The sequence below is a fragment of the Calidris pugnax genome, unplaced genomic scaffold, assembly GCF_001431845.1.
Source record: "Calidris pugnax isolate Ruff unplaced genomic scaffold, ASM143184v1 scaffold470, whole genome shotgun sequence".
In the NCBI taxonomy this organism is placed as follows: Eukaryota; Metazoa; Chordata; class Aves; order Charadriiformes; family Scolopacidae; genus Calidris; species Calidris pugnax.
In genome coordinates, this window is record NW_015092761.1 from 864,484 (window position 1) to 889,439 (window position 24,956).

Below are 24,956 nucleotides of genomic sequence, written 5' to 3' on the forward strand. Positions count from 1 at the left end.
GCTAGTATCTAGTCTAAATCTCCCCTCTTCCAGTTTAAAACCATTACCCCTTGTGCTATCACTACATTTCCTGACAAAGAGTCCCTCCCCAGCTCTCCTGTAGCTCCCTTCAGATATTGAAAGGCTGCTGTAAGGTACCCTGAGAGCCTTCTCTTCTCCAGGCTGAACAAGCCCAGCTCTCTCAGCCTGTCTTCACAGCAGAGGTGCTCCATCCCTCTGATCATCTTCGTGGCCCTCCGCTGGACCCGTTCCACCAGGTCCATGTCCTGTCTGTGCTGAGGACTCCAAAGCTGGACACAGAGCTCCAGGTGGGGTCTCATGAGCACAGAGCAGAGGGGCAGAATCACCTCCCGTGACCTGCTGGCCACACTTCTCTTGATGCAGCCAGTTGACTGGGGCTGGTCTCACCAAACTTCAGGAGTGCTTGAGTTCTTCATCTGACTTGGCTTTAGGAAAGCTGATTTGCCCTCGGGCAGTTTTTTTTTCCCCCTCCTATTTGGAGGGAGAGCCCCAAATGAGTGCTTTTACTGGCACATCTCACCTCAACACCTCTAAGAAACCATCCAGAAAGGCAGAGTACAACTCCTCCATGGTTCTATGTTAACATGGTTAAAATATGTGTGTATATGTGTATGCATGTAAAGCCATCGTAGTTTCTCTGGTTTTAATTGTCCTTAACATTTTTAAGTTGCCTAGTCATTTGTGATGATTCTTTAGCCAATACCAAGTGCTTTAATATGCCTTAAAATATTCGTTTCCTTCCTGACTGACCTTTCTTACTAAGCTGGAAGCAGCAGTTCCCTGGAGTGCTGGGAAGGACAGGATGAATACGGCTGCTCCTGCTCAGCCCTGTGTTCCCACAGCCACCCACCACCACTCCAGCCTGACGGGCTGCTAGGGCAGAGCTGGCACAGAGCTTCCCACAGAGAGGGCTCCCTGCTCCTCAGAAATCCTCCTGCCACGTGGGTTTTCTGTGGGCTGTGCTCTGAAGTAAGAGGAAAACAGCTGTGGAAGCAGAAAGCTCACTGCTTCCATGGGACCTGGCTCTGAGTGGCTTCTGTGCAGCATACAACCTCTTTCCTAATGCTCTATAAAAGACCTGGATTATCTCCAAGCCCTTGTTCTGGAAGGAGAAGGAGCTGTGGTGCTGCTTCCTCAGTCAAACGCCAGCAGAAGTGAGTGCCTGCCCTGCAAATCCAGCAGTGAGGAGCTCCCCTGCCCGAGCTGGACATTCCCCAGGGACACACGAGGATGGGCAGAAGGTACGACTCATCTCATCCTTCTTGCCCAAATCACTTAGATGAGTCTCCTAGAGTGGGATGTACTTCAATAAGCTCTAGGCATCAAAAGTTAGGCTTGTTATCCAGCAACTTCGGTGTCAATGAGAGACTGGGACCTTCAGTGTTCCTTATAACGTGGAGATGACTGTCCTTCTCCTGATGACAGAGGTGTCTGAACAAAGACACAGAAGGCCTGAGTGCTGGATGGCTAAAGTAGGGTGAGGTGGATCTGACTATACCCTTGCCGAGTTCTCTCTCCTCATCTCTGGATACTAAATACTCTTTCTTCCTGGATGTGCCTTGATTATTCAATTTAGATGCTCTTGGGCAGAAACTGTTTTTCAGTATTTGTCTCTGCTAACTGTGGGAAAACAAGTGGCCTTTAGCTGTCTGGCAAGCCTGAAGAAATCCAGACAAATAACTGAAACACCAATTTAAAAAGTATCCAAAACCTTTTGTTTTACTGGAATAGGAATACTATGTTTGTTAATGAGCTCTTCAGAATATTCTTTTTTTTTTTTTTTTTTTTGACACTTGTTCTTTACCCTAAAATGACCCCTTTGTAGCTTGGATCAAAGAGCTGGGAGTGTCAATACCAGTGTCTTCATGAACATGTTAAGAACCTCAAAGTAATTGGTAACCAATTAGCATAAAGCTAAAAAAACCCACCTAGCTAAGGCAAACCCTAAATGAGTACTATTTTTTTTTTTTTTTTTTTTTAATCCATGGCAGGGAATTCATTAGAAACAAGTAATTTTAAATCTGAAAAATAAACACCCACATAATTCTTTTGCAAATTCAGCATTGGCTGGAAAGGTCTAGAAGCTGGGTGCCTGTTTTTCTTTGCCTTCAGAGGAGACCATCTATAAGAAAGTGATTCAGTGATTTTAGAGGTGCTGAGAATATGCAAGAGCAGTGGGAGCATGGAGTGCTTAGCACTTTCAGAGCTGAAACTGCTTATTTAGTTACTCAAACATAGAGGGTGTTGGCATTTGTTAGGTGCCTTGCAAGAGATGACTGGACTGTGTCCAGACCTGCCATCGATGGATACATATCTGCTACTCCATTGCAGTGTGCAGAGATTCCTTCCTAGGGCCAATGCTGCTGGAAAACAGGGGGTGAATGACCCTCCCTCAGGCCAATGGCCAAAGACTGACTCACATGTTTTTAGATTCACGTGAACTGCCAGGTATCCTCTGAATGGGGACAGATAAAACAGCTGTCCAGAAGATCAGGAAAAGAGGAAAAGAGGGAGACTGCTCATGCTCAGCACACTCTTGAAGGCATTTAAGCTTGGCACCTCAACACAAGTCTATTTTTGTCATTTTAGACAAATATCTAGGAAATACAGTGCTAGAGTTCAATACGTATTCCCTTCTGCTGAGGGGCAGGTTGGACAGATAGGATCCTGCAAAATTTTCTGCATGCAACATGTCAGGCCAATAAGACACCACTTAGCATTGCTCAGTGCAGGGATGGCGTTGCTTGGGGTGAGTGAATTTATACTCAGTGTGAATCAAGTCAGCATTGTAGATGTAGGTAGAGGATGGTGTTCAAATCTGACATACAACTCCAGGTGCTGGCTGTGGAAGGGGTGGGAGTTTCAGTTAACATTCATTTGTGTTTTTTTAATGCTTCAGTGAGATACATCAGTCACTTTAACATAGAGCTCAAGGAGATTTCACTGAGCATTTATGCAATAAACGAACCACAGGCTGGAAGAGGTCTTGACCATCTCCTGCATTACCACAGGAGCATCCATTGTTGCTGTTCCTGGTGAGCACTTCTCTAACCAATCTCAGTGACACCAGGACAGAGATCCCCCACAGACTCTGTATCCCAGGTAATCCCAGGCACTGCAAATCAATGACAAGTGAAGCAGCAGTTTTGGGGGCTATCTAGGGGGTAACATTTTTATACCAATGAATTTTCATTTCAGCTGAGAAATGAAAACAAATCATCACCCCAAAATGGGGACATTTTATAGGAGTCGTATTGCAATGTTATGATTTCAAGGGTTTTCCAGTATTATCAAAGTATCATCAAAGCTGCTCAAGAACATGGGCAGTTCATCACCGGGCTGTGGTGAGGAATAATGTTTGTGGTTGAGTGTGAGATCCAGGTGTTACCGAGGAACAAAGCTCGTGGCAGAAGCAGAGTTGTGTGCGTGGTGTGCTGAAGAGGGAAGATGGCAGGCTCCAATCACAAAATACCTCATCTCTGCTCTCCAACATGGTTAAGCACATGCTTGCTTTTAAGTACATCAAATATATTTGCCTTAATGTTAAACATGTACATGAGTCCCGCACTGAAGTGCCAAGGAGTGGGATGAGATTTGTTATGTACTACATTTCCATTCCATTTTATTTTCTGGAAAATCTTCCACACAGAGATTTGGTATGGACAGTTCAAAGGCATTCCTGCCACTTAATTTGGTGTGTCTCACTTAGCTGGCTAAACTGAGAACACAGATTTCATACAGAATAAGGAAGTAGGATCTGCTCCTCCTCCTCACCTACCTCCAATGAAGCTAATGCAAGTACAAACACCTAAGTTATTTCTCTAAATTAGACAATGTGAATACGTGGCTGCATCCAGAAAATGCTCATACTACAAACCTACTACAAACCTAGTGTATGAATCTGGAGAGAGCATTTGCCTACACAAATACCACTTATTTCATAATCCCACCAAAGCTGAAGAGTTTGCCATCAGTAAAGTTGATGGGCTGGAGCATTAACAGAGAAGTTGGAAGAACAACACAATACATAAACCAGAGCAGTCACTAACTGTTGTGAACAGGGCATTGAGCAACATTCTGAAATATAAGAGACACACTGAATCAGTGCAGGGCGTGGGGCAGGACCAGATCCGGACATGTACACCATGAAATGTGGCAGACCACAGCACTGCTCAAGGCAGGCTGATGTTCTACTGAAACAGATGCTCCCAACCATTTCAGCAGCTTTCTGTTGGCCTGAGTTTGTCATCTGGTTCCAGCTACCCCCACGGGTGGTGAAATATCTGCCCTGGGTACGCCAAGGCGAGCTCAGCTGATCTGAGGCAGCTAGTTTGGCTCATCTTGGCTCCAGCAGAAATAAAAAGGATTCTCTAGTGACTCAGGAGCAGATACAAGGTGGAGCCGTGGGAGGCAGCACAGCAAGGACATCAGTAAGCAAATAATCACATGTGCTCTCACAGTAATGAAGTGACTCTTTCTCTGTGCTCTTCCTTGATGGGAAGCGGCAGTCAAAAGAGTCATTACCGGAGATGCCAACTTGGGCAGTACAATGACAGAGAGAGGAAGATTATTGCCTTAACATTGTGCCCACTGTGGCTTACAAGCCAATGAGATACAAAAGAAATTGAATGAGCTGACACCTACTTAGTCTCTTCAGAGAAGAATATTTACTTGGGTTTGTCTTGACAGCAGACTCGTAGGATGGTGGGAGGTGAGAGAGGTTCTGGAAGGACCGGGAGAAGGACAGATCGTAGGGTTCGGTGGCAGAAGTGAGGATGTTGTTCATTCGCGGCTTGTCTGGAAAAAAGGAAGAACAACAGAGAAAGGCATGTCCACAGTGTGCACAAAACAAGTTGAGAGAGTTAAGTCGTTCCCCCAGAATCTGCCAGGGACAAGAGCTGTATCTGAGCCAGCCTCAGTGACAAGCCATTGGACCTAATTCAAACTGGTGCTGCCAGACCAGTCAAAAATGATTCCTGTGGTGTCGTTTCCTTGTCTACAGCGATTACGGAGAGAAGCAAACTGCTGCCTGGAAAGCACATAGATGAATCAGGCCTCCTGACAGCAGGACAGAGAGTCTGGTGGAATGTGAGTCCCCTCAATTACTGTGGAGGGCTGTCACAGTGCTGTGGACTGACCCTACTGCAGCCTGCAGGAGCTTGGGCAGCATCATCTACCTTCACCCTAGCAAGCTGTGCTTTCCCCACCCTCTAAGCCATGGGAATGGGCCTATGGGGTTATTTTAAATGGAGCTAATAATCAAATTGCTCTCTCAGCATGCCAGTGTTCTGATTAATGCTCTGAACCTGGAGGCTCCTGGGCCTTTCATGGTCCCACGGGTTCTGGTGGGCTCTAGAGATGGCCGTGCTTCCCATGCACACAGGTAAGTGGGAAGTGGAGCTGTAGGGTGTACATCTTGGTGCCAACAGAAGACAAGGTAAGGTTTGGAGAGGTTCCTGAAGCAGGAAAGGAGGGGGGCCGTCCTTGAAGCATGGAAAATGTCCTCTAATTTTTTTCACTTTGTTGGTCACTGAGAGAGTCCCCAGCCAGTGTCAAAATGCCCACTGCCAGCATGGTAATACTGAGGACACTGTCAATAAAGATTAGCCCTGAGCCTGGATGTTAAAAGTCAAGTCCAGACAATCTGCAGAGTTTGTCTGGTGTTGAAATCAAGGTCCTTTGCTACAGGCTGGATGGAAAATGGTTCTTCATCAGCTCAGCCAAGGGGCAGGGACCTGTTGAATTGTGTTTATAACTCCCAGGTGTTCAGGTATTATAATAGGCAGAGATAAGAGTATTAAAAATAGTAGGAGCTTCAATTATTAGGAGCAAAGCTAGAACAGACTACAGTGGGCTCTGTGGGAGCTTGCAGCAGTGGTAGGATTGCATTAACGGAGCCAAACGGCTAAGGAGGCCACTTCAGGCATGGAGTGAACATGAAATCAGAAGGCCAAGTTCTCTAGTACAGCTGACTCATGGCAGAATGCCCAAGTCTTGGGTTCCCACATTACTGTTTTCCACCCCTCTAAAATGTGGTCATGAAGAGCAATGCAACATGTACTCAGTACACACTTGTGGACGCTTGTACCTCCTCCAAACCATGGACTGGTTGTGATGATAGCACAGGTTCTACCCAAAAGTAACTGAGTGGCAGGGGAATTTCACCTTGACATTTGTGCAGTGTCCAAACATTCGCTACACTGCTTCGTCTCCCACAAAAATTTTAAACAAAATCCACCCAAGTAGAGTGCAGACTCTACTTTCAGAAAAGATTTTTCTAGAGTCACAAGTTAACCTGTTTCCTACCAAAAAAAAAATTTGCAGGAGTCAGGCCACTTCCTCCCCTGCTGCCTTTCTCCTGCTGCCTGACTCCTGTTTGAGTCAAACCGCAGAACAGCATTCTCCTTTCTGGGCACTTACATTTCACCACGTCCTTGGTGATCTCTGTTCCCCAGAAATGGCCCCAGTAGCTCCCATGCATGTCTGAGCGTGGGGATGCAGAGCTGTCTCCACAGTTTTCCTTACTGTGACTTTCCCAAGACATTTGAAACCTTCTGTCACTTACCCCTCACGTTGTACACATGCTTCTCAGTCAAAGACAGGCTGAGACAGTCTTGTCTCCTGGCACAAACCTGCCTAAGATTTCTTAAAGCCAGCATGGTCAGAACACTCCTCTGCAGCTCTCAGTAGAGCTATGTGCCCAGTGCTCAATTCAGAGGCACCTGATTCATTTGGGATACGCCAGTGTACCTGAGACGTTCACAACGGGCTGGAAGAAGTGATGTGGCACCCAGCAGAGACTTGATGCCACTCATGTTTAGACACTTGAATTGCAACCACCATGTCAAGAAAGCCAACCCTTGCTCCTTTCTGCCCCTTTTATCAGCAATTCTGTGCACTCTGCTGCTCCATGAGCTTCCTCGCGATGAAGTTTCCTGCAGAAAGAATCACAGCAGCGTGCTCTTCCCCAGCTATGTCCAAGGTATGACCCGCGGGTGGAGGAACAGCTTCCCTTCTCCTTCACCACCAGTCTGGCACCAGCACGGGATACCCTGTCTTGTGCCGTCCTCCACCGCTGCTAGCAAAGCAAGGTGAGAGGAAGAAAACCTCTCTGGCAGCAACAGGGGCCTGGCACATTTCAGCAAGACCCACATGCTGTCCTCTGGCTCAACAGCAGAGCCAGTGTCGGCCACCTCACAGCAAAGGAACAGCACAGCTCTCTGCCAGAGCATTGTTTTGTTCCCAGTTCTCAGAAATTACAAGGCATTTTCTCATGGAATTTAGCAACAGTGAAAATTTCCTCTTAAAAATGCAATAACCATCTCGGTTAATAAACTCTTCTTTCGTATTGTTTATGTACATCTCTGCGCTCCTGGAATGGGGTTATTGTCTGGCAAAAGGAATATAGCCCCAAGTGAGCATATAGCTCATGTGTCATCTCTCTGAGAACATTATTTTCTTGTTGATGACTTCAATCCATGTCTAATAGACTGACTACAGGATTAGGCAGTGCATCATATTCATCAGGGTGCTGGAAACAATTGATTAGATATTATCCAGTAAACAGAGACTGTATCAGCATTGAAACTATGTCCCCACTCTTATTTGTGCTTGTGTGGCAAGGACCCTGGGGTAACATCTCTTTGCAAATTTCTCAGCCAGAACCTGTATCTAATCTCCATTTTGCATGGAGGTTTGGACATGCTGAAATAAGCCCTGTCATATGTATGGAATTTGTGTTCAGTGCCAAAGCAGGAGCATTAATTGACTGCTTGCATGAGGTGTGTGAAATCAAGTGCCACACATTTATCCAGATGGGCTTGTGCTTTTTCCATCCAGTCAGTCAGGAAAAAACCATAATGGTTTTGGTAAATTAGAAGTCACCTTGAAATTCACTACCCATCATTCAGCAAAATGAGGGATAAACTGAAATGACCAAAGATAATTTCAGATGTCTTTTGCATAATGTACTTTGAGGGCAAGATCAGAGAACTGAGAGACTCTGCTAAGGAGAATTATCTTTTACAATTAATATTCTGGGACCACTTCAGTGGAGGTTTCTCAGTAATTCTTCACTTATGCAATATATTTGAGTCACGCTGTTCTCTGGTCTCTCTCCTTTTTGTTTGAGGTGTTTGTTGGCTCCTATGGAAGATGCAGGAGAATTAATTAACAGGATGGAAATAAGAAGGTCTCCCTATTCCCTGCAAGGCAGCTGAAATTGTACATTGCTCTGCTCCCCAACATTCCCAGTCATTCCAGTCCAGCTCTACATACTGGGAAATGGGAGATGACCACTGGGAAATGGAAATGTCCCATGGTTACTGGGATTGCCTTTGAAAGTCAGTACTAGTGCACTTTTTCCTCACCACCTCCCTGCAGCCACGTGCCATTTTATGCCTCCCTGACACATCACGCATTTGGGGCACAATTCACAAAGCTGCAAATTTGCAGAGGAACGTGGAGGAAACAAAGCTCACCCAGTGCATAGCACACACATCAGAGACGGGAACATCATCCAGCAGTGTCATCTCTCTTGGGTTCTGAATTATCTATGCTGCAGCACTGAAGCAACCACACCTTTTTGCAGCCGATGCAACATCTTAAAATTCTGCCAGCGTCTCTTTGATTAATTCAGCAGAAGAGGGCTCAGCTCTGCAGCATTTCCTCATCTCCTGAGCATCAGCGGTCTCACAGTATTCTGACCGCATTACTCCAGCCACTGGCAGGGCTGGAAGGATGGCACATCACTGCCAAAAGCTCATGAGGCTGCATGATGCTGGCATGATAAGCTCAGGAAGGGAGCAGTCATCTCTGTGGAGAAAGACTCTTCCTTTGCAGCTCTAATCTCTCTTCTTGGACCCCTACCAAGCAAGAACTGTGCATTTCTTCTGCTTTGTGAACCAGAATTGTTGGCCCAGTCCAAACCCTATTGTATTTCCCTGAGAACTGTGTGGATTCATGGGCCAGGCTCAGAAGAGCTCCCCTGATCCATTCAGACAAGGCTCTTGAATAAAATCTTGGGAAGGTGCTGCCCTGGAGCAGTCTCCACATCCAAAGGACCAGGAGCACTGCCTGCAAGCATGGACTGCCAGAGGAACATGGTTCCTGCTGCATCCCATATCCTAAAAAGGATATATGGTCTGTGGTTGACATGTCACCCACATGGGAAGGAAAGAAAGTCACTCTAAGTTGAGCAAGAGCCTCATTTGTTGTCCGGGCTTTGCAAACTTTCTGCAAGTTTTCAGAAGCTGTTTGAGGATTCCTAACACTGGAGACTTGTGTTGTGAAAATTAGACCTGAAGTCTTCTTGAAGTGTCTTTCTCTGCCCCTGTTCTTAGAAGACAGTTTCTGTTTCAAAGCGTGTTTACATGCAGCACAAAACCTTTCATGTACAAGGACAGGAGCAGATGATACCCAAGAAAAAAAATCAAATTGAATTTATGGCAAAGTTTTAAACAAAGCTCAAGTGGCAAAAGGGATGTGCTCCATATTTGCATACGAGTCTGCACATATGTTGTGTGAATTTTGCAAGACATTTCAACAGACGCCTTTTAAAACATTCACCCAGAGAAAGCAAACAATGTCACCTAGGAGAAGCTGATACAACCAAGCCTTCTGCTGCTCAGCTTCAGCTCAGCATAGCTTCAGTCCTCTGTCAAAGCACACATTGCTTCCCCAGCACTGCCTTCTGCTCAGTCCTTTGAAGGCTCAGATGCAAAGTCCTCTCTGGTTCTGACGCGAGCTCTTACAAAGGACCACGTTCCTCAGGAAAATCTGGTGGTAGCTGATGGCGTTTGGTAGCCGCCTGTGCCAAGGCTTAGCACCTCCTGAGCCATCCTGGAAGTGACATACTGTTATAGCAGGCAAAGAACCAGTGTTCACAGACTCAAATTAAAATTTATAACATATATCTTCAGTCTTTGTGGGGGGAACTATCTGTGTTTTCACACTTCTTTTTTTATGTTACAAACACTGCTATTAATAGTCTTTTGCATCTCTCATGATGAAGAATCTCAAAGAGGTTTATACATTTCCAGGTCAGATCCTCCGTGGTGTAAATCAGCAGCTCTCCGGTGAGTATCTGCCCTCATTTATGTGAACTGGAGACGCAGGATTTTAAATTCAGTCAGTGATAAAAAACCTCCGCATATCAGGATGGTGCTAAGATTGCATCCTTCAGGGCTCATGGCTGAGAACTGAGCAGCAATCTGAAGGGGTAAGATGCAAAGAGGATGAGGTACACCCGCACATTGCAAGATGATGCCCTTAAATGCTGCAATATATACACACAGTATAATAATATACCTGAATCGTGTCACCCGGAGGCTATTAACGTGAAGATCCTTCTGAGTATGCAGAGTACTTAACTGAACATAGCATAGTTACACGGCACAACACTGGCTGAGAGGAATAATGTTGCCAATTAAAATCAAAGGAAAAACTACAATAAGAAGAATTACAGTTAGCAATCCCAGCAAAAGATACATTCACTTCTTCTTGAGTTTGCTGCTTTTTCACAGGGAGGCAGAAAACACAGGGTTCTGGCACAAAAGCAGCCAGTGTATAGAGCTGTGCAGAACTGGGACTGGGACTCATTCTTGATGAATTTGAGACTGTGTGATTGAGAACTGTCATCCTGTTAACTCCTTCCACCTCTGCCAGTGCCTCAGGCCCAAAGCTTGCCATTGCATGAGTAGAAGCTGCTCCAAAAAGGAAAATGCATCAGCATGTTTGGTCGTCACAGCAGACAAGCAAGGCGAGTGAGCCAAAACCAGCTCTGGCTGCTGAGACAAATGAATCATCCACCCTGGATAGGCTCCGTGTGCCTGTCTCCTGCCAGTCCTTCAGGACCAGGGTGAGGCAAAGGCCCCCGGACAGGCTGAAGGTGGTGCAGGGACCATCATAACCTTCTGGCAGAGTCATAGTGAGCTTCATGCTGATAGCACTTCTAGCAACAGCAACAGCAAAATCTTCTTGTCTCAACAGTTTTACATGCCCAGATTTTTATGATGCTGTGATTTTGCCTCCAGAACTTTTCACCTATCTCATATTCACTAGGAATAAAGATGCTGCTTCCCCTTGCTTATGATTGGGATCTTCTGCTTCTGTAAGAGAAACCCAAGGCCAGCGTCAGAGCTATTCAGCTTTGCTTAACAACTGTATTGTCACAGAAAGGAGCTCCTCAGGTTCCTCCCACAGATGAGGGTGAAGACACAATTACACAACTGAGTTTTACTCCACAAGCCTCAGTGGTTTTTATTTGCAATAGTCACTTCCTGGGTGGAACATGTGACATGTCATGGGTGGCATAACAATATTCATCTACAAGTTAAAGCCTCCATACTCAGCAAATGGGCTGCACCTTGAGGTGGGAAGCTGTTTTAGCCCTGCCATACTATGACCATAGAAGAGTGATTTATTTGTCCAAACATACAATGTTTTGCCGAAAAAGCAAAGACCAGTTGCTTCAGCTCTGAGCACTTTACAGGAAGTTACCATTGAAGTCCATTACCTGTTCCCAGCCCCAGCGTTGCTCTCTGCCCCCTACACCCCTCATTAAAGGAAGTGTCACCAGAGAGTAGTCACACTTCTGAAGTCCAACCATGGCCCCAACAAACCAATACATCCCCTGCACAGAAGTTGGCTCCACGCTGTAGGACGTTGGTACAAATTCTCAGGTCAAGAGAGGAACACGGTGATCCTGATCCACTAATGACTTTGGTCGAATCTGCTTCATGACTGTGAGAGTGGAGCTGTGCTGTGACACAACAATCTGCATTCTTGGCTTTGAAAAGATGGTGTGCAAAGCAGGTGAGTCATCAGCGGTATCCCCATCACACATGGCAACCTGTGTGCACCAAAACACTGGCACTGGCACTGTCCAGTTCCACCTGATGACCCAGTTCCTTCCTCTTCCCACTTTCATTAAAGCCCCATTGCTTTGCAGAAAGTGCAGCGTACATGATATGTCTGTTTGTTCTGTAGGTTATATCCTAGACAACTTATTATCTTCTAATTTCCTCACATGTATTTCTACTGGGGATAAATCTAATTTAAACAGTCCTTAATTGTTACGATTTTGTAAACAGTGTCTTAAACACAATAGACACAAAACTCTCAACAAATTGCTGGAGGAGATGTGACACTATAGGGAAACATTTTCATATCTTTTGGGATTGTCCCAAATTGAAGCTTCTGGTCTGATGTTAGAAAATTGATGCAAGAATTATTTCAGCAATATATCCCCCAAAGCCCTATTACTGTGTGGGAAGGAAGACGTCCTGGATTTTTGAAATGAAGAAAAGAGAAAGAAGGAAGAAAAGAAAGAAAAGAATGAAAAGAAAGAGAAAAAAGGAAGAAAAGAAAGAGAAAAAAGGAAGAAAAGAAAGATAGACGTGAAGAAAGAAGGAAAGACAAAAAGGAAGGAAGGAAGCAAAGACAAAAAAGATGGAAGGAAGGAACATAAAATATATACACACATACATATATATGTATATAGGAATATACAGCTATGACATGATATTTCCTTCCATCAGAGCAAACCCAGACATCATTTGTGGAAAAATGCTTGGCCAAATTAAAAACTTGAAGTGAAACCGTTTGTTGCTTATTGGTGGTTTACCAAGTATTTTTTTGAGCTGATTGTCAAATGCAATGAACTGACACAAAAATTATGAACTTTCTACTAAATATGTTATTTAGCAATGTGTTTGTTATAGATGTAAAAATGTTTATATAAGAATTTTGGTTAGCATAATTAAATATGCACTAAATATAATGAGACTAAATTTCAATAGCAATAAAAAATAAAGTAATAAGCTTTAAAGAAACTGAGCCCAGGTGGTATATTTCTGCTATAGCTAATGCTACAGTGCCTCAGTTCTGCTTTGTGCCCCAGCTTCTTTATATTTCACATTTTAATGTTTTTATAGGAAAATAATTTTATTTTCTTATTTTGTACAAAGATTAATAGCTAAGCCAGATAAATTAATGTTTCAAAACATTTACCTGGATTTCACATGTAAAACTTCGTTGTGCTTAGAAACTAGTACTTGAGCACTCACATTCATGCTTTACACACAAAATAATTTCCAAAAACTGGTGTAGATTTCTTCATTTACAGCTAAAATTTGCAGCTGATGTAAAACTAAAGTCTAGATCTAAGAAAACCCACACCAAACTTCTGATTTCAGTGGACTTGAGGTCTAAAGTCCGTCACTGGAAGCAGAATTTAGGCTGAGGTTTCTAAGGGCTGTAGAGACCTCTCTAATGGGATGTTCAGTGACCTAGAAGTGAATTAGGTTCACGAATAGACCAACATCAGAAGAAAATCAACAGACTTCTCTAAGATGTGGGATACTCTAAGTCATGTTGGGTAAGTCAGAGCCCTCAACAACAGCAGAAATTAAATCCTGGTATTGCAGACCATGAGCTGATGGACTCACTTGCCTGGGGTTATCTCTACTGGTCTCCATCGGAAATTGTCTTCCCCAACATATCACATTTTTCAAGAAGAGGACAGACATACGCTTCACTCCTCTGCAAAGCCTCTGTGGCAGCCAGGCCGGGAGAAAAGGGACACTTTCTTCTCACTCTGTGTTAACTGTGCTGCAAACAGCTAATTAAATGATAGCAGCCTGACAGAACAGATTATATGCGATCCCACTATTAATTAGTAGTTACTCCTTCCTGCATGGGAAGAGTTCAGTGTAGTCACATCAGTGGTCTCAGGGCCACACAACCCACTATTATGGGCCTACTCTCTGCACAGAGAAGCTGTGCGCCCAGAGTGGCCACCCCCTGACCAGGTTAAACCAGAGGGCCTTGGGCTTTTAACCCTGGGGACCTGTGGCTGGAGCTGAACAGTTCAGAGCTGAAGAGTTCAGAGTCAAACCTGCTTTTCTTTTTTTTCCTTTTCCTGGCTCCTTATGAGCATAAGTTGTCCTTATCCCCTTTAATTTGGTTCTCTGCAGGTAAAAAATTGCCACGGGAACACAAGGGAGTGCTGGACTATGGTGCTGATAGACATTACAGGCGTTCATAGAAGGTCTATCACAGTGGCATCTGCAGGGAGCATGACACAGGCAACCAGGCAGCATTGGCCTGTGGAAACTGATGTTTACCATCCTCTGCCTCTCTCAGCTGAACAAAGACAATGCTGATAATTGGGGGGCACAGCAGGTTGTTCCCAGAAGGCTGGTTGGTGGCATGGCTGCCGCCCTGCACGTCTGGGTCACTCCTGCAGTAAGATCCCCAAGACCTTTGGGGAAATGAATGGGTTGGTGGGATTTGCTCTATGTTGGCAAAGGACTAGACAGTACAGGAAGGGAAAAAGGGAGTACAGGGCACTTGGCTTTCATCCCTCCTCCCTGAGGAGGTCTCCTGGGATTTGTTGGTGTTTGGTGGCATATCTCCTACAACCATTGCCCTTCTTGCCCTATGTTAGTAGCCTGAGAACCTTTCTCTGTTTGTTTTACTTCAGTTAAGAGCAAACTGAACTTGGGCGACGGGCAACACAGAACACCTCTTGAGCCTCACAGTGGCTCCTTTCCTCTCTTCTGCTCATTTCAGGTGGTGTCACTGCATGGTGAGAGCTAGAGACAGGCCAAGGGACAGAGCTCATGAACATGCTGCTGAGAAGGACAGCTCATGTCCCCCTACAAATTTGCATAATCACACAGAAAATGTACACCATGTCCTACGCAGGAAGGGAATTAAATTAAACCTGTGGTGTTGCTGAACTATCTCAGAATTTCAGCAGTAATTATGACTACTGCAAACTCTTTTGATGCCTTATTTGAAAGGTCCAATATCTTTTTAGACTTACCAAGCAGTGGCTCATCAGCAACAGCACACAGGAACAACATGAACAAAAGCATCCATGACCATATGGATAACAGGAATAAAATATAACTCTGAATCATACAGTTATTTGTAGTCAGATCGTTCAAGTCACTTTATACAACCAAAGTATTGAAGCACAGTGAACGCAAGAAATGAGTGGAGAAAAAAAAAAAAAAAAAAAAGGGAAGTTTGAACAAAAGCATCCATGACCATATGGATAACAGGAATAAAATATAACTCTGAATCATACAGTTATTTGTAGTCAGATCGTTCAAGTCACTTTATACAACCAAAGTATTGAAGCACAGTGAACGCAAGAAATGAGTGGAAAAAAAAAAAAAAAAAAAAAGTGGAAGTTTCTAATCCAGGATCATGAGCCTATCTGCTTTGATTTTTGTCTCTCAAGTACATAAAAAAGAAAATCATCTGTCAGAGCCAGAGGGAAGTTTTAACACATATTGTTACTTTGGGTTATTGAATGCAACAGGGACCTGATGTTGGAGCTACATTAGAATTTCTGGACAGGCACAGGTACAGGGGACTCAGCTGGCTCTGCTGGGGCAGATCTCAGACCCCAGCATGTGCTCGACTAGAAGAACAAGTAGTAAGACCAGAGAGAAGACAATACAATTTCAACCCTAGGCTGTCAATTCAGGTTCAATAAATACTCCTGTCTTACTGCCCGGTTTAAAGCTGACATTGTTTTTCCTGGGGTTTTTGTGAGGTGGGAAAATACCCCTAATAATGTAGTCTTACAACTGAAAGTAACTTGCAGTCTGAGGAGCTGCCTGGTCTACCCTGTAGAAAGGAGAAACACCAGAGGTTTTAGGTGACCTTTTCAAGGGCAATTGTTCTCTCAACCTTCTTTTTTTTTTTTTTTTTTTTCTTTTTTTTTGTAGCAAAGAAACATGGAAAATTCTATAGAAGAACACAGAACTCACAATACAGCATAGTTATCAAGATGAAGCTTGAGAATTAGTAACAAATGCCAGAGCAAAACGAGTAACAAATACAGAGATTCAGAGCTGCAAGAGGAGATTTACCCATCTCTTACTGTTAGAGTCGGGTCTACTCTACTGGTAGAGTCTTCCCCAGTACAATGGAGGTTCCGGCTGCAAATGCTGGAGGAATGTATCACATTCAAGGGGTACAGGGAAGAGCAAGGGCAAGAGCAAGACAAGGCAGCAGCAGGAGAGGGAAGAAAACAGAGTACCTGGGGGTTCATTCAGAGGTTGGGCTGATTGCACAGAGACAGGGGGAGCTGCTGATTTGGGTGGCAGTGACTGGTCTGGATTGTGATGGAGCCAGGAAGCTGCAGGTATTTGACTGTATGGTCTGTGGCTGCTGTAATGCAGGGAAGGACACACTGCCCATGCTCAACTGCTGGACTGGGACCAAGGAAGTCAAAAGGAGGAGGGGGCTGGGGCAGAGGAGGCAGAAGGGCTGGAGGGACAGGGCTGAGCAGAGAGGGACAGTGTTTCTGGCCATGGAGGAAGTGAATAAATGTCTCCAGACCAGAATGAGATGGTGGAAACTCTTGAAACTGGCTAAAGTATGACATGGGGCATCCCCAAGCTTATTAGGTCAGGGGGGCTGGACAGAGAGGTGCCAATAAACGTGCTGAGCTGTGTACAGAGGTAAGACAAATTAAAACTGGTTTTTCAGAGCTCAGCAAGAGCACTGTCAGAAGGGGTAGTAACATATACAAAGCTTTTTGAGTACAAAGACTGAACCCAGGGGAGCTTTGGAGGAGCCCTGGAAGGGCTGCTCTCACCATTTAGAGGGATGGCCAATAGGTCATATAGTGGTGCTAGGCTGCCTCAGACATCTTCTGAGGTTTTGAGGCTAGGCCAGTGCTGGTCCACCCTATGGTGGGCATAGGGACGTGAAAGGTGCTCTGGGCTATGTAAGTTCCTAGGGTCAGAGAAATATCGTGTTTCCACAGTAAAATAAAGGGGGCTTGGGCGGGTGTGAGAGCAAACACTGAAACTGGTTTAGAAAGAGGCATTTTTATTTATGAAAGTGGGCAGGGGCAGTCCTGAGTCTCCTAATGGTCTTTACCTACCCTGCGTATGAGAAACTAGAGAGACATTGTGCAGTTGAGTCAGAGGCTTCAGCAGGTTATCCCAGCTCGGATTTAGCTGTGAAACCAAACTCTGGACAAGTATTGTTATGGCAAAATCATGTCAGCTTAGAAGCCCTTGCCCCATGTCACTGTCCTTCTAACCTATCTTAGAAATGTGCTCAAGCAGTGCTTTGAGTTGAGTGGCTTGGGTGACAAGGTGGACTTCAGTTATTTTTAACCAATTTGGCCAGTTAAATCTGATGGCACCTTGCTGATGTGGAAGGGAGAAAGGAGCAATCAGACATGGGGAAACACAAGCTTGATACGTAAAATTATTAAAGACTGGGCCATATTTCATTGTGCGCACTATTTACAAATATGGTCCTATGTTTAATGTTAATGGAAACCATCATTCATGCATCATTGCCATAGGAACATTTCTATTAACATTAAACATACTTTGATGCCAGTAAATGTTACTGGCTGGCAGAGGAAAGTTACAATGTGTGTAATTTTGCTCTTTATTTTCTCTTACCATGTGTAGGTGTCTGGGTGGCACTGTTTAGTATCAGGTGATTATAATTTTGTTCTTGGTCATCTGAAATTCACAGAAAAAAAACTCCTTTAAGAAACAGCTTAGCATACCCACTGATCTGCAGATGATAATTACAGCTCACAGTATTCACAGGAAATCTCAGCATGATTAAAGAAAGGCGAAGAAAATGCTTAAGAAAGCAGAAGATTCTGTTATGTAGTTCACTTAAAATTCCAGATGCAAGAAGAACACGATAATGGGAAACGGCTCTCCTTCTGCTGAGCCTGCAAATTAGCGTTATCTGCAAAGGTAAGAAGCATGTCCAGACAGGAACAAACCACAGCTGGTGTACCGACATCGGTGGTGTTCTCCTGGGAACTGATGGACCCTCCCAGGCCCTGCTGCACTGCTCCACCACCATCCCATATGGAGCCTTCCAGGACGTTAGCCCCAACTATGTGAAAATCAGACGCTCCCACTGTGACTGCAACAACCACAACAACGTCCTGCATGAGCACAGGGAAAGATCAAATAAGTGGCCTCATAAACGCGGGATGTAGAGTTGAATAGCTGCACATGGACTGTAGATCTCCTGCCCTGAGGAGTGAGAATCCTGCAAGACCCAATGCATTCATTATTAAATGCACCGTGCTGCAAAGCAGGAGGAACGATCAATGCCAGAACAACTGCTACAATTGGGTTAGTAACTACCCTTTGGGTTGGAAAACAATGTTCTCTCTTTCTCACTGCAATAAAACCATTAGACAATTGACTGCTGATAAACTTCTGTCATCTTTAGTTTCCAGACAAGCCTTCAATAAGGAATGAACTCTTTGTCCAGATCTTTATAGCCTGTTATGGAACTGCAGTAATGTAGGGTGAGAAGAAATTTCAAGAAATCTTGCATCTCATGCTCTCCCAATGCAGGATGGGCTGGTCTGATGTCTAGTCTGCTCTTTTGGAAAACCTATCATGGATTTTTCACTTTTTCCCCAGAATATCTCTTTGATTAGGTTTTTTCTACTGCTTTTTAAGCCAATTTCTTCCTTCCTGTCTACCAGGGACATGAAGAAAATCCCCCTTATTTCTGCAATAGCTCTTTATGACAAAGCTGTTACTATGCGTTCCCTTAACTTTATTCTTCAAGCTGCCAAATGCCATTTCCTTTATGATTCCCTATAAAACTTGCTTTGCCTTTGATTATTGTCATTTTAGCACCCTATGCTCTCTCCAATTGACCTAGATCCTTCTCAAGACCGAAATACAGTCTGAGGCATGTTTCTGAGAAGAGACCTTACCTGTAGAGTGGAGTGACTGGATTTTTCCCAGTCCACACAAACTTGCATGAAATTTTTCTTTTCCTAGTTCATGTAAAATTTGTGATCCCTTATGATTCCTTAGTGTTTTTCCAAAGAACTGATGCTACCTGCCCAATTGTCCTTCAACATATGCAAGGCTTTTTAATATTCCTGTTTCAGTCCAACGCGTATCACTTTTCTTCAACTAATCAATTTATTTTCAGTCTATTACTGCAATTGGTCAAGAACATTCTAAATTCTAATCCCATTCTTTAATAGACTTATGGTCATCGAAGCTTCATATCATCTGCAAATTTAATAAGCAAATTCCTTTTCCACCAGTAACAAAAAGACTAAATGCAGGACCACATCAGTTCATCCTTCCACTGCTATTTAGTTACCTTTTATAGTTACTCAGCTATTGTGTCATCTACCCTATAAAGGTTCATTAAGAACATACTTCTCGAATTGATTTCACATTACTTTCCCAGAAACTGCTGAAAACCTTGCTAAGGTTATGGTCCTTAGTATAAACTATTTCTCCCTGGTTACAAAACACAATAAAAAAAATTAAAAATAAGTTTAGCTTGACATGATTTGTTTCCGAGAAGTCCATGTTGGTGCTACTTTATCTCACTGGAAGCTCATTTTGCCGCAGAGCGTGCTGAGTCATCTGGCTTGAACTCTCTTTAGACCTTTCATAGATTTCGGTGGGACTGACAATTTATTACTAGAAAGCTCTTCCACATGTAGATATTTCTAGATCATGAGAATCTGGCTGTCAATCACCAGCTTGATTATTCTCTTAGACAATCTAAATAGTCTGTTCTTCTAAAAAGCTGTGGGGCTGAGGTCTGGGCTGGTATGGACTTAATCAGATTCGGGCTCATGACACTGTCAAGTATAAATGTGTTTTGAATATTACTGTTAGACTGCTGTTTAGTCATTACAGCCAGCAGCGGGGCTTCTGGGACTGCCAGACACACAGCATTGGAGCAGTCTCCTCTATGCATAATTTTTAGGGGTTTTGGTCGCAAAGGCAGTTGTTTTGTACAGAGAGCATTAGGGATGTCTGTGTCCTGAGAACACCTGTTTCTTATGGCTGGTTTTCTGTTATCAGGTTCATAAAATCATGGAATCAAGGAGGCTGGAGGCATCTCTGGAATTTGTCTAGTCCAGCACTCTGCTCAAAGCAGGGTCTGCTAGGGTTGTTTACCCAGGGCCATGCTCATTAGGGTTTTGAATATCTCCAAGGATGGAAACTCCAAATCCTCTCTGCAAATTTTCTTCCAGTGTTCAACCACCCTCACAGTAAGGACGTTTTTTCTTATGTTTAAGTGGAGTTTTCTAAATTACAGTTTGTGCTCATTGCCTCTGGCCCTGTCGCTGGGAACCACTGAGAAGAGCCTGGCTCTATCTTCTTTACTTACCCATGAGTTATTGATGAGATCCTGCTGAACCTTTCTCTTCCCCTGGCTGAAAAGAGGCAGCTCTCAGCCTCTCCCATTACAACCGATCCTCCAGTCCCGTAAACATCTTCCTGGCCCTTCGCTGGAGACACTCTAGTTTGCTCGTGCCTCTCCTGTACTGGGGAGCCCATCACTGGTCCCAACACTACAGGTATTTCTTGCCAGCACTGAGCAGAGGGGAAGGATCACCTCCCCTACCTGCTGGCCACACTCCTCCAAATACAGCCCAGGGTGCAGGTGGCCTTCTTTGCCTCAAGGGCACAATGCTAGCTCACGTTCAACTTAGGGTCCATCACATATTGTATCAGCTATTTTACCCACCTTTTATTACTTTATTTATATTTATAAGTTATTAAATTTATTTTTGAAAGTTGCAAACTAGGCAGTGAGTAATGAGCCTGTTGTATTTTTTGATGACCTCTCCTTGACATTTGCAGCTCATACGTTCATTGAGAATGACTGAATTTCTAAATGGCCACTTCTGAAAGCCTTAGAGAGTGAGATATTTCCCCAGGAGGTCACCATCCTTCCACGTTTTGTATAGTAGCCTGTGGTTCCTTATGCTAGTCCCTCTGCAGGGCTGCTAAGGACAGCAAGAACTTCCAGCCTGGTTACAGCAAAGCTAATTTACAAATCAAATCTCAGAAAACATCCAAGCACCCAAACTGTTTGTCCTCTTCTCAACTAATGTTGCTTACACACTGCAGGAGATGACAGATAAAAGTTTACACAGAGATGGAGACATTTTTGTGTGAAATGCAAGCATTTAAAGCAGTAGCAAAAATAACTTGAACACATTAATTGTTCCAGGAGGGGAACAACAAAGGTTTCTCCTGAAAACACAGAGTACTCCAGTGCACTCACTTACTCTCACAACCTCACTCCTGGGTGAAGCTGTGTCTTCACTGAAGACAATTACACCAGCACCTACATGAATAGAACTATTCTCTTCTGATTCTGATCAGCTTTCTGTTACACCTCAATAATTTCTCTTTCCCTTCCCTTCCCTTCCCTTTTTTTTTTTTTTTTTTTTCTGTAAAAGAATTAAAGTGTTCTGAGGCTACTGCTTAACAAATGGCATCCAACATAGTCAGACCCTGCATTATTGGCATTTTCATGTGGCTGAGCTAATCAGGCATCTGAATGCAGCACTGGGCTTCATTTACCACTTCCATAGCCTATTGTAAACACTTTCTAAGCAATAAAATGCTTTAAAATGACGGCTGAGCCTTCCTGCACCTCTTCAGGTTTAACAAGATAATGCTGTTAATTGTGAAGTGCCAGTTAGGCAAAAGCATATCTATTGTAGAGACAAGGATCTGAGTTCAAAGCTATTTACTAGGAAACTCCATTAGAGAAATAAAGGATTCACATAGCTCTGAATTGCCAGACCACAATATGAAATTTCTGAGCACAGCTGGAGGAGTGATCAGATACAATAACCAGCAAAAAGAATGAGACATTTTACCAGCAGAAGGGAAACCAGTACTCCCAGCCTCTTTGCAATCTGGGAGAAGACACACGGACAGACAGGGATTTTAAGGGTTTCAGGTTTTTTTCCCAAAGGAAATGGGTTCGCACAGTAAGGACAGAACAAAATGCTGCATCTCACGCAATTATATCTGTGGTCTATATGTGACTTCAGTAACCAGTGCTCTGGGAAATACAACTTTTCACCCACGTGGGGAAGGGGGGGTCTGTGATGAGGTGCATTTATGAAAGAAAGGAAGATGCTGTTGAAGGGAGAAAGAGAAGGCTGTAGGTACTGGGAAAGGCTAAGGGCTAAGTTTCTGCCCAGATGGCCCTGCTGCCACCCTGAGGTCACCCTTCTGCTGCACCTATGGATGTCTCTAAGCACTCCAGAACTGGGTGGGACCCACCACTAAGTACCTGTATTAGCTTAGAGAACAGTGAAACCAACCAAAAGCAGGCTGTTGCTGACAGGATTGGGGCAGCCCTATCTCCTGCCCTGACTGTGTCCCCGCAGAAGAATTTGTACAGCTACCCCACCAGCCCTGGGGAAGTGGCCCAGCTGGACATACATTCACAGTCTCATCAACAAGAGTGGTCCGCAACCAGGATCCCCGCCCTGCATCCTCATGGCCACCAGTGCTGCCACCCGCAAGCCCTAGCACCCTACCTCTGCCGGTGGCAGTGACATCTTGGACCCTGAAAAGGAGAAATCTTCCAAGTTCAGCTCCTAGTTTCTAGTTGCTAAACAAATGAGCCCATGCACCACTGCTGAGTCCCTCCTGTCTCGCTTCTCCCTATCGGTTCCTCCTGTTTCTCCAGGTCTCTCCATGGAGGGGACACTCAGATGAGCCAGCAGCCCAGCACGGTCAGACCAGGTGTCTCCTGCAGGAAGAGGTGGGTTCTGCTGTGCCTCAAGTCAGAGCTCAGGCAGCTGTGTGAGATGGATTCAGGTGATCTTCTCAGCTCCCCAAGAGACTCTCTCCTTAGTGTCCTCAGCCTGTGTTCAAAGATGGAGAGGAAGGTTCTCTCTATTAATTCCTGAAATTTCACTGTGAGTGCATGTGCATTTCTCATAGAATCATAGAATGGTTAGAGTTGAAAGGGACCTTAAAGATCATCTCATTCCAACCCCCTTGCAGTGGGCAGGGATGCCTCTCACCAGACCAGGTTGCTCAAAACCCCTCCAACCTGGTCTTAAAAAGACTTGGTCTAGTGTCAGCCATAGCATCTAAAAATTGATTTTCAAGAAGCTCAAACATGTTTTCCATGACGATGATAAAACTTGAAGCTGTAATTTTCTTAGTGAATATGGAGAGAGCTTTATGCTCCTGCAGTAGCTGAGCAACTTTGGTGCTGGGGCAACATCAACTTTCTCAGATGTCTCCGGGCAATGGTCACTGTGAGTGCCCAGAGCAAGTCAGGGTCTGGCACTGGAGACCTGAAAGCACCCCTAATGGGCAACCCCTGCAGCTAAGCCAGATGCTCTGGTTTCAGTTGCCCATTGTATGATTCTTTGATTTTCTATTCACAATTTGTAGTCCGGAGGGGAACCCTTGAACAAATGTCCTTCCACTGCTGCTACGCTGCTCAGTGGAAGCTGAGCGATGTGCGCTGGCGAGGGGAGCAGGCATTAACCCCTGGACAAAGCCTTTCCCAGTGGTTTGATGAGACACACTTCAGTGTCCGTGGTGGCAGCTCCCAGCCCTGGGGGCATCCCACGGAATGGGGGAGGCTAAGCTGATGGTCCCCTCCTGGGTGAGCTCTGGCCAGCCAACCTGGACTCAGAGCCTTATCAGAGGTGATGACCAAACAAGCTCTTAACCTAATAGATCGTTAAATCCCAGCTGTCTTTCATGTAAATTGGCTAATAACTTTGCATATTTTTGCTGTGAATATCCTGCTTGCAGGGTGTTTCTGCACCTGGCTAATGATATCCAAACAAACTGACCCCTAAAACAGGGGCTGTAGCAAGGGGCACACAAGACAAAACCAAAAATTAAGCTACTACTAAAGTCAGCATGTCAGTCATTAAAGGAGCTGGAAATGCCAGATTAAAGGCTGTCCCCACACCCTTTATTTGATATTCATTATGTCAGGTTTTTGTTCTACCATTCCAGCCTATTTTTCAACTGTAATCCTGTGACTCATTCATTGAACAGGATGCTTGGGGAATAAGACAGCTATTCAAGAGTTATTTTAATCCTCATTAAGTGGTGAATAGCCCTGTTCTTTAGTATCCCATGCCAGCCAAATCCTGCACTGATTATGGAACTGTTATTTTCCACGCAGGCTTTCCTCTACTGCTCATCGAAGCCTCACAAACAGCTTCCAGACTCCACTACAGGCAGGGAGGGTTCTGTCGGCACCAGATTTAAGCTGAGCCAGAGAGCAATTGTACTTGCATCTGCAAGGTTTCACTACTTTTGAGGAACAGCTGTGGAAGGCTTAGGTCAGATTTTTCAGATCACATAGGGGATTTTTAATAGGATTTTGTAAGCATAAATCAGATGTTAATTAATCATACCATTTTTGTGGGGAAGGGAAGGCAGGTGCAACTATTCCTGGTTTACATGTGGGAAAAATGATGAAGGCAGGTGGAATCACTTCCTTGTGGCCACACAGGAACACAAGGAGGACTGGAAATGCTCCTCCCAGCCCAGTTCTCCACCAGGCTTGTTACTACTCTCCATCACAGCCCTGCCAGCCATGGCAGTGAGAGCCCACCCTTCCTGATTATGGCTGTGGCAGCTCACTGGAGCTTGACACCTCTGAAAATCTTGTTGCAAGTGTTTGAAAAGCAAGGAGCAAGGAACCAGAGTGACTTTGAAAGGTTCCAATTAACTGACTAGCTCAGCTTCCTCCATGCCTTTCCTGCCAGGCAGACCCTCCTGTTGTATCGACATCAGCAGAACCTCTCAGCAGCCTCCAACAGAAAGTGCCCTCCTGCCTGCACTGCTCTGCACCCTCCAGAGCAGCATTTCTGAAGGCATCCAAAGCTGTCGTTGCTGGCATGGTTCACAGAATGGTTTGGGTTGGGAGGGACCTTAAAGATCATCCAGTCCCACTCCCTGCCCTGGGCAGGGACACCTCCCACCAGACCAGGTTGCTCCAAGCCCCCTCCAACCTGCCCTTGAACCCCTCCAGGGATGGGGCAGCCACAGCTTCTCGGGGCAACCTGGGCCAGGCTCTTGCCACCCTCACATCAAAGAAGTTCTTCCCCATGTCTTATCTCAATCTCCCTTCAAACC

At 44.7% G+C, this 24,956-nt stretch overlaps 1 protein-coding gene across 1 annotated transcript in view; it reads right to left on the reverse strand.

The window, feature by feature from the left end:
- SHISA6 (shisa family member 6) overlaps nucleotides 1–24,956 on the reverse strand; it is a 285,033-nt gene that overhangs the window by 9,032 nt on the left and 251,045 nt on the right. Inside the window, exons 5-6 of the mRNA XM_014962652.1 lie at nucleotides 17,469–17,531; nucleotides 4,666–4,818 (exon numbers count right to left, since the gene is read on the reverse strand). Coding sequence (XP_014818138.1) covers nucleotides 4,666–4,818; nucleotides 17,469–17,531 — 216 coding nt within the window. The remainder of the gene's footprint in view (nucleotides 1–4,665; nucleotides 4,819–17,468; nucleotides 17,532–24,956) is intronic.